Below are 13,834 nucleotides of genomic sequence, written 5' to 3' on the forward strand. Positions count from 1 at the left end.
AGTGGGGACTCGATCCCGGATCTCCGCACTCCCATCGCAGGACTCGAACCGCCACCCCCCGCCGGCTCTGCTTCCCCTGCTGACAGCCCCCGTTCTCTGGTTCCAGGTGCGGCTGGACGCCGAGAGGGAGCAATTCAGCCTCTCCAACGCCGCCAGCAGCCGGACCGTCGCCGAGGGGATCCGCCTCACGGAGGGCTCCGAGCTGACCTTCTCCTCCTTCCACACACTGCCCCGCGACGTCTACTATTGGGTGCTGCCGGAGCGCTTCAAAGGAGACAAGGTCTGTGTTTTTGTCCATAGCAACACTGCTTTAATCTCCTAAAGTGCAAGGACTGTTTTAACTTACGGCCGGGATCAACCTCTGCCTGCAAAGCCTGAGCTAATGGCCCTGCCCGCACGAATGTCTCTCTGTCTGTCTCCAGGTGACCTCGTACGGCGGAGACCTGCGCTACACCGTCACCCACCACACTTACCCTGGCTTCCCACTGCTGCGAGGCCAGCCCGACGTCCTGCTCCAGGGGAACGGCATTTTCTTGGAGCACGTGGCCGAAACGAGCCCCGCGCCCGGGGTGCCCACGACCTTCACGGTGCCCTTCCGGGAGGTAAGGCAATGCTTCAGGTCCAGCTAGCCCAGTAGTGTCGATACTGATTGGCAGCAACAGCTCTCCTGGGGCCGTCTGCGTGCACAGCAGGGGCTCTACCGCTGAGCTACAGCCTCTCCCCCAAAAGCATAGCCAATCAGTGAAGGCATAACCTATCAGGGATCCTGTGTCTTGTTACCTAGAGATACTGGGAATCGAACCCAGGGCCTTCTGCATTAAAAGCAGGAGCTACCGCTGAGCTACAGCCTCTCCCCCAAAAGCATAGCCAGTCAGTGAAGGCATAACCTATCAGGGATCCTGCGTCTTGTTACCTAGAGATGCTGGGAATCGAACCCAGGGCCTTCTGCATTCAAAGCAGGAGTTCTACCACTGAGCTACAGCCTCTCCCCCGAAAGCATAGCCAGTCAGTGAAGGCATAACCTATCAGGGATCCTGCGTCTTGTTACCTAGAGATGCTGGGAATCGAACCCAGGACCTTCTACATTCAAAGCAGGAGTTCTACCGCTGAGCTACGAATGAGCCTCTCCCCCAAAAGCGTAGCCAATCAGTTCAGGCACAACCTATCAGTGATCCTGCGTCTTGTTAGCTGGAGATGCTGAGGGATGAACCATGCAAAGCAGGGGTTCTACCACAAAGCATAGCCAAGCAGTTCAGGCATAACTGCATCTTGCTACCTGGAGATGCCAGGAATTGAACCTGGGGCCTTCTGCGTCCAGAGCAGGGTCTAGCGCTGAGCTAGGGCTGCCTTGAGAAATGCGACCTCTTGGCTCCAAAGTGACCCTGATGGGTCTTGGTGGAAGGTTGCTCCTTAGTACGCTGATGGCAGGACAGTTCTGGAAGCTTCTGCTGGCCTCCTTTCCTAGCCTATCAGGGGCGTCCCCTTTTCCCCCCGCGTTCCGCCACCTTCCTGTCTTGGGGGACTTAAATGATGAGCCGGGACGGGAGACTCACCCTCCCGCTCCGGTCCCTTTCCAGCAAGCGTGGCGTCGTGCCGACGGACAGAACGCCACCCGCGAGCACCTCTTGATGGCGCTGGCTGACATCGACGTTTTCATGATTCGGGCCTCCTACTCTGAGCAGCCGTCAGAGAGCAGGTAAAGTGCCGGAGGGTGGGAGTGGCCTCTGCCTGCAGGGCCAGCGAGGGCGGTACCGGGGGCTTCCTCGGAGGACTCCCTCTCGCTGCCAGTTGAACGGGGGCACACCTGGGCTGACAAGGCTCCAGCGAGGTGGCGTCCTTTCTCCGGGCAGAATAAGCTTGCTCACTGTGGCCTCTCCACCCCCCGCCCCTCCTCGCAGGATCTCTGGCATCCACATGGACGTGGCCGTGCCACATCCCACCGGCCTGGACCCAGCCTTGGAGGTTGAGGACTGCACCTGCCCGCAAGGATACCGCGGCCCTTCCTGCCAGGTGAGCAGAACCCACCAGAAACTCAAGGCTTGCCCCTTCCCACCATCAAAATGTCTTGTTAATGACAAGTCTCCAGAGTGAAATCGCGGCATGCGAGTAAATCAGGAAGTTTGATGGAATTGATTTTGGTCTCAATTGGGACCAGGGTTTTTCCTCTCTGTGCAAAAAAACCACAGCAGGTATTAAATTTGGGAGGTAGTTTATTGCCAGCTCTTATGCTGTGTATGTCCACTGTGTTTCTCTGGGATACGTTTGCACAGGAATATCGCAGAGTGGGCATCTCCTGCTTTTAGCTCCACTGAAGAGAATTCTTTGCTCTGACCTTTCTGAGTTTATCTCTATCTATCTGCCACCTTAGGCTAAAACACTACGCGTCCAGAGAAGGAGGTTCTTCTGCCCCCCAAAATCTCTGAATCCAGGGGTTGGCAACCTTCAGATCTTTTGGACTGCAACTCCCATCAGTACCAGCTAGTATGGCTAATGGTCAGGGATGATGGGTGTTGTAGTCATCCAAAGGGCACCCGGTTAGCTCCCCCTTCATTAGTCTTTAAGGTGCCCCAAGATATATATCTTTCTTATTACTGTCTTAGGGGTCTTTGCATTTTTTATTTATTTATTTAAAGTGTTTTTAATGAGTCGAAAGGCCTCCCGGACTGCCTGACATGCAATCAGAAAAACCAGACAGGCTCTGCCCGCAGGCTTATCAGCCAAAAAGAGACGGCACGGAAGGAAAGGGGGATGGGGAGGGAAGAGGAAAAAGACAAGCAGGTGGTCTTTTGGCCGGGCTGGCGGAACGGCTCACCTTCCCCCCTTGGGCAGCGCTGCGTTCACGGTGGTGGTGGTGGTGGGTTTGATCAGGAAGCCCCTTCACGGAAACGGGAGGGCAGCTGACCCCCCTCCCCCTCTAGTGGCTGAGCTCAGCAACGTCTCTCTTCCTCAGGACTGTGACGTCGGCTACACGCGCACCACCAGCGGCCTCTACCTGGGCACCTGCGAGCCCTGTGACTGCAGCGGGCACGCGGCCGAGTGCGACGCCGAGACGGGAGACTGCCAGGTGAGAGAGAGGCCCCCGGGGTGGAGGGAGAGAGGCGGGGGAGGCGGATCGCTACTGTGGGGCCGGCCCACCACGGGTGGGTCTCCTGGGATGACAGCGTGTGTGTGCGTGGGGAGGGGAGCCTCCCGGGGAAAGCCATCGCCTAGCCTTCCCAACCCAGGACTCTCCCGATGTGTTGGACTACAACTCCCAGCATCCCCTGTGCTGGGAGATAGAGTCCACCACACTGGGAGGGCCTTGCCTTGGGGGAGGCTGCAGCCCCTCCTGCTCCATGTGTGGGGTAGCGTGAACTTCGCGGGTGGGGGGGTTGGGGCCTTTTGAGTCTTTCAGCCCGGTGGCCGAGCAAGGCCCCTTCCGCCCTTCTCTCCTCCCCAGGACTGCCGGGACAACACGGAAGGCCCCCGGTGCGAGCGCTGCCAGCCGGGCTTCTTCGGCGATGCCAGGCACGGAGTCTGCCGCCCGTGCCCCTGCCGCGGACCGCCCTCGGCCAGCCAGTAGGTGCCCCCGGCCAACCCTCCCCGGTCCCCCCCCCCCCCGGGCCCTTGGAGAGGCGGCTCCGGCACGCCGCTCACCCGCACCTCTTCCCCTCTCCCAGGGCCGCCCAGACCTGCTTCGTGGACGCGGACGGGCAGCCCACCTGCGACTCCTGCGCCCCGGGCTACATCGGGCGCCAGTGCGAAAGGTAGGCCGGCTAAGGTGCGGAGCCGCCAGCAGGCCCTGGGCCTCACCCTTGGGTTTTGCGGCAAGACGGGTCTATCCAGCCTCTCCCCCTAAGGTTGGTCGATATCAGTCAGTGTGAGCAACCCGCGGGCCGCAGGCAGCCCTCGGGCGACTCCAACGGAGCCCGCAGGCCTCTTCCCCACTCCCCAGGGGGTCTCCTCAGCCGTTTCCAGCGCTGATCAGCTGGGCAATGATGGGCCTTCAGTCCGCGAGAGGGGGGTCCCCGTCTCCCCGTCCCACGGTGCTGACGGCCCGGACGGACTTTGCTTTAAATCTGTAGCTGGCAGCTGCAGCATTTTTTGTTTTCGTTTTTACTCTAGAGTAAATACGGAGATGAATTGGCCCCATAGTGTGTGGGGGGTGCGTGGGGGTGGGTGGGGTAGTATTAAACCTCCCCAAACCTCACATCTGATCATCCGATCTGATCATTTGTTGGTTTGGGTCCTGATAGATGTGTGTGAGAGTGCGTGAAAGAGGGAGGCTTGGTGCATAAACCCCCATCGTAAGAGAGTTTGGGTGAGGATGGGGAGACCTGGATTTCAATCTCACTCAGCTATCAAGTTCTCTTTGAAAGCCCTCGGCGCTCTCTTTCTCTCTCTCTCTGTCTAACCTCCTTCGCAGGGCTGTTGTGAGTATGAAATGGGGGAGGGGAGTCGCCCTGAGTTCCTCGGAGCAAAAGTTATTTATTTTATCGATTACATCTCCATAGTTGCCCAATAGTCAAAGCTCTCTGGGCGGTTCGTAGAATTTAAAACCCTGAAATACGACGATGATAAAAACCTTCTAAAAGTAGGGTCAAAATGGCGCCGGTTGGGCCAGCCGTCGCCCAGCATGGGCTGCCGTGCCCCCATCCCCTTGACTCAGCCCTCTTCTCCTGGGACAGGTGCGCTCCAGGCTACGTGGGCGATCCCAGCCGGGGACAACCCTGCACAGGTGAGCTCCGTTTTGGGACGGGGCAGGTAGAAGGGGGCCAACAGCCGGTGGGTGGGTGGGATTGGGACCATTTCTGGAGTCTAATGGGAAACCTCCTGGACGGATTTTGGGTGGCCGCGCTTGGAGGGTGAGGATAGAAAGCTACCTCTGAGCTCCACGTGCAGCAGGAGGCACCGCGCTTTAGCCCCAGGACTTATTTTGACAGCCGATGGAGTAATGTTGACAAAGAGTGCCCCTGAGCTTGTCCAGAGTGCCTTTCTCCCCCCCTCCCCCATCGTGGGACTAGGATGGTTCACAGAGACGGCTTTTGGCGCTGGGGAGGAGCAGGTGGGTGGGTAGCAAACGTGACCAGGGGGCCGAGGCAGAAATTCCACAGCCGGGAGCTGAGCGCCGCCCCCCCCTCAGCGCTCTTTCCCCCCCCCTCCCTCCAGATTCAGGCATCGGGTGCCACTGTGACCCCCACGGCAGCATCAGCAACCGGTGTGACAACGGTGGCCAGTGCCGGTGTAAGGTGAGAACGGCTGCAGAGGCGCGTTGGGGAAAGACGTGAGGAGGATGGCACCAATCCGCAGTGCTCTCTTGCTCTCCGAGCGCTCAGGCCAGGCCTCCTCCTCCACCACCACCACCACCACCGCCAACAACAACAACGGAGTTTCCTTCCTAACAATCCCCCCATACACACACACACACGCACGCTTTCACCACTCACAGCCGGAGAGGGCTTTCCCTTTCCCCGTGCCCAGATTAAGGATCAGGCCCAGCACCCTCCTCCCCCAGGGGCGAACCGGAGGCCCCAGCGGGGAGGCCGTGAGCGGCACGATTATAGGGGCACCCTGGAGGTCACTGAGTCCCTTTGGACTACTTGCCCCCAGTAGCCTCTTCCTCCAGGCATTTCTCTAATCCAGAGTTGGCCCGCCAAAGGGAGTTGGATTGCAAGTCCCATCAGCCTCGCCAAGGAGTGGCAATCCAACATCCCCTGGAAGACCACGCCCTAATCTCCTTTTAAAGCCGCCCACGTTGGCAGCCATCCTTGCGCCTTGCAGCAGCGAGTTCCGCAGTTCCTGTGCAGTATGAAGAGGCCCGTCCTTCTGTCCGTTCGGAGTACCCCACCGTTCATTTTCACGGGATGAACCTTTTGGGGGTTCTAGCGTCACGAGAGCGGGAGAAGAACGGCCTCTCCTCCGCCTGCTCCCCGCCGGGCGCCGGGCTTGCTGCGCCGCCCTCCTTTCGCTCCAGCCGGCCTGCACCCCAGCTCAGGACTAGCCTCCCTCCGGGGCCCCTCTTCTCTGTCCCCCGACAGGCCAACGCGGAGGGCCGGGCCTGCAGCGCCTGCCGCCCGCATCACTTCCACCTGAGCGCGGAGAACGCGGAAGGCTGCCTGGCCTGCTTCTGCATGGGCGTCACGCAGCAGTGCACCAGTTCCAGCTATCATCGGGACGTGGTAAGGGGTCGGCGGTCCCCCACCCCGGATTCCCCCTGCCTCGTTCCGGAAGCCCTTCCTGAGCCGCCCTTTGCTCTCCTCCTCCGTAGGTCACCAGCGCCTTCCTCCCCGGGAACTTCCAGGGCTTTGCTCTGGTCAACCGCCAGCGCAGCACTCGGATCCAGACCGGCTTCACGGTGGAGATGTCCCCCGAGGGGCCTCAGCTCTCCTACGGCCGTTTCGGCGAACTGGGGCAGCAAACCTACTACTGGCAGCTGCCGGAGACCTACCTGGGCGACAAGGTGCGTTGGGGCCGAAGGGGCGGCTGCCAGCTTTTGAGAACTCCAGATCTCTTCATCAGGCAAGGGGCTATCAAAAAGCAGGCAGGTCTCGGGATTGTAACTTAGGGACTTCTCTTTGTGTGTGTGTTTTGCTTCCTCTAGGCCACGGGTGCAGGAGCCTTCCCTTACAGAGAAGCTCTCACGGGGGGGGGGGCATCCCAGTAGTGGGCGGGTCTGAAGGCAAACAAGGTGCGCCCCAAATACCAGACATACCAGCGTATTTTTGCACAAAGCTCTTGCTCCCAGTAACTCAGACTTCCGTCCTCTTAAAAGGGGGGGGGTGAGGGCACTCCGCCAAGCAGCCTGTCTTTGGGGGGAAGGCATGGGCCCAGGGCAATGGGGCGCTGCTGTCTGAGGAACCCCAGGGGGTCGCTTTGGGAATCCAGGTGGGCCTGCGGTCCTGAGATGCGACACCCGTGCCCGGTAGGACGATTAACTTTTGCCCCCCGGAAGGCCGTTTGCAGCTGTAAGGGATTCTTGAGAACTGGAGGAAGTACAAGGAAAGATGGGTGGAAGGAGGAAAGACCTCTCCTCACTCCAGGATCCACAACCCCGCAATTCCCAGGAATTCTCTGGGGGAAACCAGGGCAGTTCAACTCCTTTCCCACCGCCTTAAATCACTCCGGCTGTTCCCAAACAGTCCATGTGCAAAGAAGCCAAGAGAAGGTGGCACATCTCCCGGGAGGCTGGGTTGGTCCTGGATGCCACCCAGGGAGTTTTCCGCCAGGCCCCAAGCGTCTCTCTGGCTCTGGGGAAAGGCCTGCCGGAGGGTGGCGAAGGTGCGGGGGGGGGGGGTGCTGGCAGGAAGGGCGGCTCTTTTGGAAGCCTTTCTCTGCTGTCTCGGAAGATGGTGAAGATGGCCAGGAAGGCAGAGCCCCCAAAGCAGAGAGAACTCAAGAGAGACGCCATTGCGGTGTTCAGATGTCTGAAAGTCCCTCGTGCAGAAGATGGGGCAGGCGTGTTCTCTGTTGCTGCAGACGGCAGGGCTAGATCCGACGGGGGGGAAGTTTCAGGGAAGCAGAGAAACCTAACGGCGACTATCGCAGAGAAACCTAACGGCGACTATCCTGCGGCAGGGAGTTCCGTTGGTTTGTGCGCTTGATCCATAAAGACATCTTTCTTTCACGACGGCCTGGAGAGGGCGGTTCTGTGGGCATTGGGAGGGTTTCGGGAAATGTCACGTTCGTTGCGGATTGCACAGGCGCCCCTGCATGTATTGGGGCCAGCTCTAAAATCACCCGAGAGCCTCTGCCCAGCTCCATTCAGAGGTGGCTGGAGCGTGGCGGGCAGGCAGGGCGGGGAAGGGACGGTGCTGTCAAGGGTGCTGAGGTGGACCAAGGATCTGACCTGGTCTGTTATTTATTTATTTATTTATTTAAACATTGGTGTCCCGGAGCCTTGCATCACTGGGATCTCAGGGCACCGTACAGGTAAAATCAGAACAACGTCCGCACAGACACAGCTAAAAAAAAGCATTAAATCGTTAACAAATTAAAACTACTAGTGTTGTTTTTTTTAAGAGCAATAAAAACGGTCCAAACTGTGTGTGACCGTGGGGAATGTAGCCCTCAAAGGCGGCTTGCCTGCGTTCCGAGGCATCGCAGAGCCTGCGTTGAGCAGGGGGTGGTTTAGATGACCCCCGGAGGTCCCTTGCAACTCCGTGCTTCTGTTCGGTGGGGCTGAATGCCTTTGTGGAAAGCGTGTGCCGGCCGCTCACCCCCTTTTTACCTTACTTCTCCCTTCTCTCTCTCTCTCTTTCTCTCTCGTTCTTTCGTCTCTTCTGCCTGGACCGTCGGGCAGGAAGAGACCTACTTTGCTCGGATGCGTCGCGCCCACAAGGTAGGCGGGCAGGTGCCCGTAATGGAGCACGGCATGAAGGGTTCACGTGCTGTTGTGGTGTGGCTCTAAACCCGGGCTCTGGGGAAGGAGGGTTGGTGCCATTCAGGGTGGGCCATCTCCCCCCCACAGCCCACCGGCCGGACTTCAGCGCCTCTGTTTGGACCCAGCCTTCCACCGCAGTTCTCCTCTGGCGTAGGGGGGGCGAGGCGCTGAGTTGGGGAGGGGGACGCTGAAGACGAGACCCCCGGGAGAGGGCAGCGGCCCATCGTCTGCACATTGCGGAGGAGCTGTGATGATTTGGCCAGTTGAGCAGCAGACGCCCCGGAGGACGCTCAGTGCCTGTGGCTCAAGGCAGGCTGACAGCGCTGCTTAGTGGTTAGCGTGGCATGAGTGCTGTTTGCTCCCTCCACCTGCAAATTGCCTCCTTCTCCCGTGGAATCCGTGGCCTGCTTCGTTTCCCCTTTGCGTCCCCTTCGTGGCACCTTGCAGTTTGCCTCCCTGAGTCGTGGCTTTTCCGTTCCGTGGCTTTTCTATCTCTGCCCCCTTCGCCACCTGGCTTGTGATGGGAGCAGGGGACCGTTTCCAGAGCAGACTGCTCCGGAAGGGAGGCAGAGGGAGGGGCTGGGAGGGGCTGGCCGGCTCTCATGCTTCACCCCCCTCCCTCCCCTCCCCTGTCCCATCCTAGCTGAACTCCACGTCCCTGACGGAGGAGCAGTTTCGGAAGGATGTGGCTGCGGGCTGGATCCCCAGCTCCGTGGCCGCCGGTAGCAGGGCCAGGAGATCCGCCCAGGTAATGGGTGCGAAGGGCGGCTTGGTGTGCATCTGGAAGAGGGGCTGGCCGCGTTGCCCGGGAGGGAGAGAGGGAGGGAGGGGAGGGCTGCACAGGACGGCCTCGACATCCTGGCCGGCTTGAGTCCGGTTTTCTGAGGATGCTCAGCAATCGTAAGGCAGGAGGGGCTATCGGAGGCGGATTGCGGAATGGACCAGGAGAGCAGTTCATGGAGGGAGGGCTGCTGGTTTGGTGGCCGTGGGGCTGACCCCCATCTGCCCCCTATGGTGTCTCCCTGTCCTTGGCCTGAGAAGGCCTCTCTGTCTGTCTACTTCCTCTCCTCTCCTCTCTCTTCCTTTCTCTCTCTTTCTCTCTCTGCTCATCCTTCAGGCACGGGAAGCCCAGATGAGACGTGATGCCGAGATCTGGGAGATGCTGTCCCGTTTCTCCTCCGGGCGGGCGGCCTCTCGTCCCAAGGAGCTGGGCGCCCCCAAGCCCCCTCCAGCAGGGCGGTGGAGCCCCTCTGCCGCCCGCCCTGCCCCTCCGCACGGCCCTCCTCGCTCCCTCGCCTCCTCGGCCAGGGTCCCTGCGCTCCCCCCTTCTCTGGCTGCTGCTCCCGGCTCACGCACCCAGGTACAGCTCCGCCCTCCGTGGGCGCTGCATGCGTGTTCTCCTTGCTGCCGCCACAAAGCCCCTCGCTCACTAGGGCAGGGACTGAGTGGCAGCCCTCCAGCTCCCCCACAGGCCCGATGACACCGGGCGTGGACATCACCGCCCTCCGCCCATTTTGCTTTGCTCCGTGCTGAGAGTGGCGAGGAGTTCCACGCGCATCTCTCGGCCCAGAGAAAGGAATTTGGCTGGTGCCGGAAAGAGCGGCCGGTTTTCCCATCAGCCGGCTGAGTCCCCTGCCCCTCAATCCCTCCTAGAGGAATCCCCGATCTCAGTTTGGGGATTCCCCCAAGGACTCAAGGCTTGGAGGAACCCAAGGAGGCTCCGTGGGCCACTGTGTAATCTCCGCAGGCCATTTTCGGCCCACGGGCCGGAAGTTCCACACCGTGGCATTATTGCGTTAGGAAGGCATATCTGAGGGAAGAGTTCAAAGTATAGATTTTGCTTGCTTCCTTCCCTCTCTCCTCTCTTCCTTCCTTTTCGGCTCTTGGGTTCCCTGTGACCTCACACACACACCTTCTCCCGCTTTCCTGCCTCTCTTGCTGAGCTCTCCTGCGCCTTCTCTTGGCCTCACGTCCCCCCAGGGAGAAGGAATCCCCCAAAGACCACCCCAGGACCCCTCCAGCAACCTGCTCTCCACTTCTCAACATCGCCTCAGGGTGTCTGAGGCCCAAAAGGTACCCACAGGTGTGTGCGGAGGGGGGGTGCTTACGCCCGGCCTCACGATCGGCCTGCAGCGCTGTACCTGTGTGAGGGTGGGCGAGGCCAAAAAGTCCCCCTCCGGGGTTTGGATTCTGCCACAGGGTCAGAAAACCCACCTCTGTCAGGGGCAGAAACATCCAGACCTCCCGAAGGCATAAAGAAAACGGGGGGGGGGGGGGGGAAATCAGGCTGAAACGTGTGCAATGTTTCTATAAAGCCATCTGTACCTTTCGGCTGGGAAGTGATACCTAGAATCGCTTTGCTCCAGCTTCTTTCGTCCCACGAAATAAAAAGTGAGCTTCTGTTTGCAGGGGGTGGGGGAGCGTTTGGACAAGGCCTCTCTCTTGACCTCTTTGTCGTGGGACACGCTCCGTGTGCTTGCTTGGAGCCATGCCTTTCCCTCTGGGTGACACCCACCCACACACCCCGCTTGCTTTCGTGCCTGCCCGGTGTGCGGTGTGTGTGTGTTGCAGCTTCGCCCTTCCGCCAACTGGAATCCTTCTCCTCTCCTTCTTCTATCTCAGCACTGGCTTCACTTCAAGGGTTTCTCTCTGCTTCCTGAGGTCACTTACTACTGGTTGCTGCCAAAACCCTTCCTGGGAGACAAGGTAACCTTCCCACACAGCGAGGGTGTTGAAGCTGAGGGCCGTGGTCCGAATCCGGCTCACGGAGGCTCCCCAAATGGCCCCGCCCCCTTTTCTCCGCTCACCGATCGTTGGGTGTTTTCATGCCTCTTCTCCAGCGGCGTTACTGGCAAGAAGGGCTTCAAAGCTACCCTAGGCGGGTATTTTTGGCCCTGTTTACCTTTGGCTCCACCCACCACTGCAGTGCGGCCCCCGAGAGCTTCTCCAAAGTGGAAGCCACCCCTCAGGATGAAACGGTTCGACCCCTCTGCTATACAGGGCTCTGTGGGGCAGCTGTTGAGGTCCTAGTAAGAGCCGTTTCTGGGCTAGGAATGCACGGCTGGCCCTTCCTTAAGGCTGAGCGAAGCAGTTAACCTCAGGCGGCAGATACTGGGAGGCGGCAGATACTGGGAGGCGGCAGCCAGGTGTCGGAGGAGGGAGCTGTGTCCCATGCAGCCTGCTCCGTGCCCCCTAAGCTGACCCGCTGCCTGAGGTGCGGCGGAGGGCACTGCCTCCTCATCATGACGGAAGGGAGGTTGAACAGCCAGGCTTGCAGAGGTGACGGGGGGGGTAATTTTGCAATTCCTGGGCCGACTCAGGGTGGGTGGGTTGGTGCTGGGGTGATTGCTTCATCCAGAAGAAAGGACGCTCCATGTTTGGAAAGGAGGGGGGCATTTGCTGTGAGCCCCCTACAACCCACGTTCTGCACGAAGAAGCTCCAGATTGTGGGATTTAGGCTGCCACCCGGTTCCCATTGGGAGTAAGCTCCATTGAATCCATTGTGTCTTACTTCTGAGCATGCATGCGTTGGATCGCACTGTTAGCGATTGGCAGAGAGAGAGAGAGAAGCGTATTCCTTCGGATTTTGGAAGAATTTTGGCCGGAGGCGTCTTAGCAAAGGCGAGAGGCCAGAGAGGGAGGTGCTACCGTCGGGCGCATATGGCTGCCTCCAGAAGGCTATTCGTAGCCTTCCTGGGGTGGGGTGGAGGAAGCACGTGGTGGAATCCCTTCAAAATAATCTTCCTTATTGTGCCGCGTCGCCAGAAAGTCCTCTGCTTTGAATAAACCAGAGCCGATGAAAGAATTCTCCGTCGTATGAGTTTTAGTCGAGTAATCTTTCTACAACCTTGTAGGAGAAAGCGATAGTCCTAAAAGAGGGGAGTTATATTTTCCTTGGGTTCAGAAGAACCCAAAACATCAGGTTGGGGGACGCTGGGTTAGAGAGCGTCCAACAGGAACTGGGGGACCCGGGTTTCATTCCCCGCTTGGTCTGTGAAGGGGGGACCTCTGGGCTGCTTACTATCTCTCCGCCTGGCCTACCTGGCGGGGCTGTTGTGACGCTAAAACGGTGGTGGGTAGGAGAAGACGCGCGCTGAACTTCTCCAAGAAGGGACGCGGCGTCCGATCAATAAGTCTCCTGAAGCGACACATCACGCTTCGAGTCCTGGATCTTGGAAGCGGTTCTTCTTGCGTCTGTGCGGACGTTGTCACAGCCGCCAAAGGTGGGACGACGACTAGACACCTCTCCTCTCGCCCTTGCAGGTGGGCTCATACGGGGGGCGACTCCGCTACACCCTGTCGTACAACGCCGGAGCGAGAGGCACCCCGCTGCCCGACGCAGACGTGCAGCTCACCGTAAGGAGGGGGGTGCAGGGCATGTGGGGGGGGGGAGAGAGACCCTGGGACTTGCTTACCTGTTGCGATTGGTGCTGGGGATCGTGGCCCTGCTCAGCAGAAGGTCCTCTTGCCTAGAGTAAGATGGCAGCCTTTTGTGCCTGCCCCTCTCCCTCCAACATCAGAGGCACTATGCCTAGAGACACCAGTTGCTGGGGAACATGGGCAGGAGAGTGCTGTTGCACCCATGTCCTGCTTGTGGGTCAACAGCTGCCTGGCCACCGTGTGAACAGAGCGCTGGACTAGCCGGACCCCTGGTCTGATCCAGCCTCAGGGCTCTTCGGAGGGTCTTATGCTGGACTCTCAGTGTCCCTAAACACCTCTGGCGTTGATACTGGATAATCCAGAGATGGGAGGATGGAGGAGGGTGTCACTGGCAGAGACGAGAGGCAGCCTTTGCTCCGAAGTACAGGAAGAGTTGGAATTAGATTTGGCTCAGTGACAGATGAGCTTCGTCACTTGCTCAGCCTCAGTTTCCCCCGTCTGTAAAGTGGGCGCTACAGTGAGCTAGTAGAAGAAGCAAGGTTAAAAGTTAATGTGGAAGGGTGGGGAGGCGTCGGGTGAAGTCGTGGCCTGTGGCGGCCTGGAGGGGGGTGACAGGAGACGGACGGACGCGCACACACCTCTCTCTCTCTCTTGCTGTCTCTCTAGGGTAACGACATCACCCTGGTGGCCTACCTGCCGGAGCTTCGGCCCCGTGAACGCAAAAGCTTCGAGGTTCTCTTCCGGGAGGTAAGCGCCAGCGTGTCGCTCCCATCCTGGGACGCACATGCATTTACAAAGGACAGGGGCTTCTTTGTGGTGACACCTTCCCAGGGTCTTGGAATTATCCCCCAGGGGAAGTCACGAACGGCGGCTCCAGCTTCGTTTCCTTTCCAGCGCCCAAGTAAAATGTCCCTTTTCGCTCAGGAATTTACCGTTTAAACTTTAGATTTATACTCCGACTGAACGGACCGTTGGGAGTTTTGCTGGGCTTTCTGCTTGAGAGTCGTCGTCCTCGTTTGCCTTTGAAGGCGTGAGGGCGGGGTTTTGATGATAGGTTCGCTCGTTTCATTTCGACGTCGCGTAACGACACCCTGG

General features: G+C 59.3%; 1 protein-coding gene and 1 non-coding gene across 2 annotated transcripts in view; one reads left to right on the forward strand and one right to left on the reverse strand.

Annotated features, from left to right (window-relative positions):
• Positions 1 to 13,834, forward strand: part of HSPG2 (heparan sulfate proteoglycan 2) — a 76,941-nt gene that overhangs the window by 26,533 nt on the left and 36,574 nt on the right. Inside the window, exons 23-39 of the mRNA XM_063145351.1 lie at positions 107 to 280; positions 423 to 602; positions 1,578 to 1,696; positions 1,899 to 2,010; positions 2,951 to 3,064; positions 3,440 to 3,558; positions 3,660 to 3,746; positions 4,668 to 4,717; positions 5,149 to 5,228; positions 6,018 to 6,158; positions 6,248 to 6,439; positions 8,279 to 8,317; positions 9,003 to 9,107; positions 10,340 to 10,432; positions 10,982 to 11,065; positions 12,623 to 12,715; positions 13,406 to 13,486. Of these exons, the coding sequence (XP_063001421.1) occupies positions 107 to 280; positions 423 to 602; positions 1,578 to 1,696; positions 1,899 to 2,010; positions 2,951 to 3,064; positions 3,440 to 3,558; positions 3,660 to 3,746; positions 4,668 to 4,717; positions 5,149 to 5,228; positions 6,018 to 6,158; positions 6,248 to 6,439; positions 8,279 to 8,317; positions 9,003 to 9,107; positions 10,340 to 10,432; positions 10,982 to 11,065; positions 12,623 to 12,715; positions 13,406 to 13,486 (1,863 nt within the window). The remainder of the gene's footprint in view (positions 1 to 106; positions 281 to 422; positions 603 to 1,577; positions 1,697 to 1,898; positions 2,011 to 2,950; positions 3,065 to 3,439; positions 3,559 to 3,659; positions 3,747 to 4,667; positions 4,718 to 5,148; positions 5,229 to 6,017; positions 6,159 to 6,247; positions 6,440 to 8,278; positions 8,318 to 9,002; positions 9,108 to 10,339; positions 10,433 to 10,981; positions 11,066 to 12,622; positions 12,716 to 13,405; positions 13,487 to 13,834) is intronic.
• Positions 915 to 987, reverse strand: TRNAS-UGA (transfer RNA serine (anticodon UGA)). Its single transcript has one exon. It is a non-coding gene; the product is annotated as a tRNA-Ser (tRNA).

This window comes from Elgaria multicarinata, chromosome 20 (assembly GCF_023053635.1).
Source record: "Elgaria multicarinata webbii isolate HBS135686 ecotype San Diego chromosome 20, rElgMul1.1.pri, whole genome shotgun sequence".
Lineage (NCBI taxonomy): Eukaryota > Metazoa > Chordata > Lepidosauria > Squamata > Anguidae > Elgaria > Elgaria multicarinata.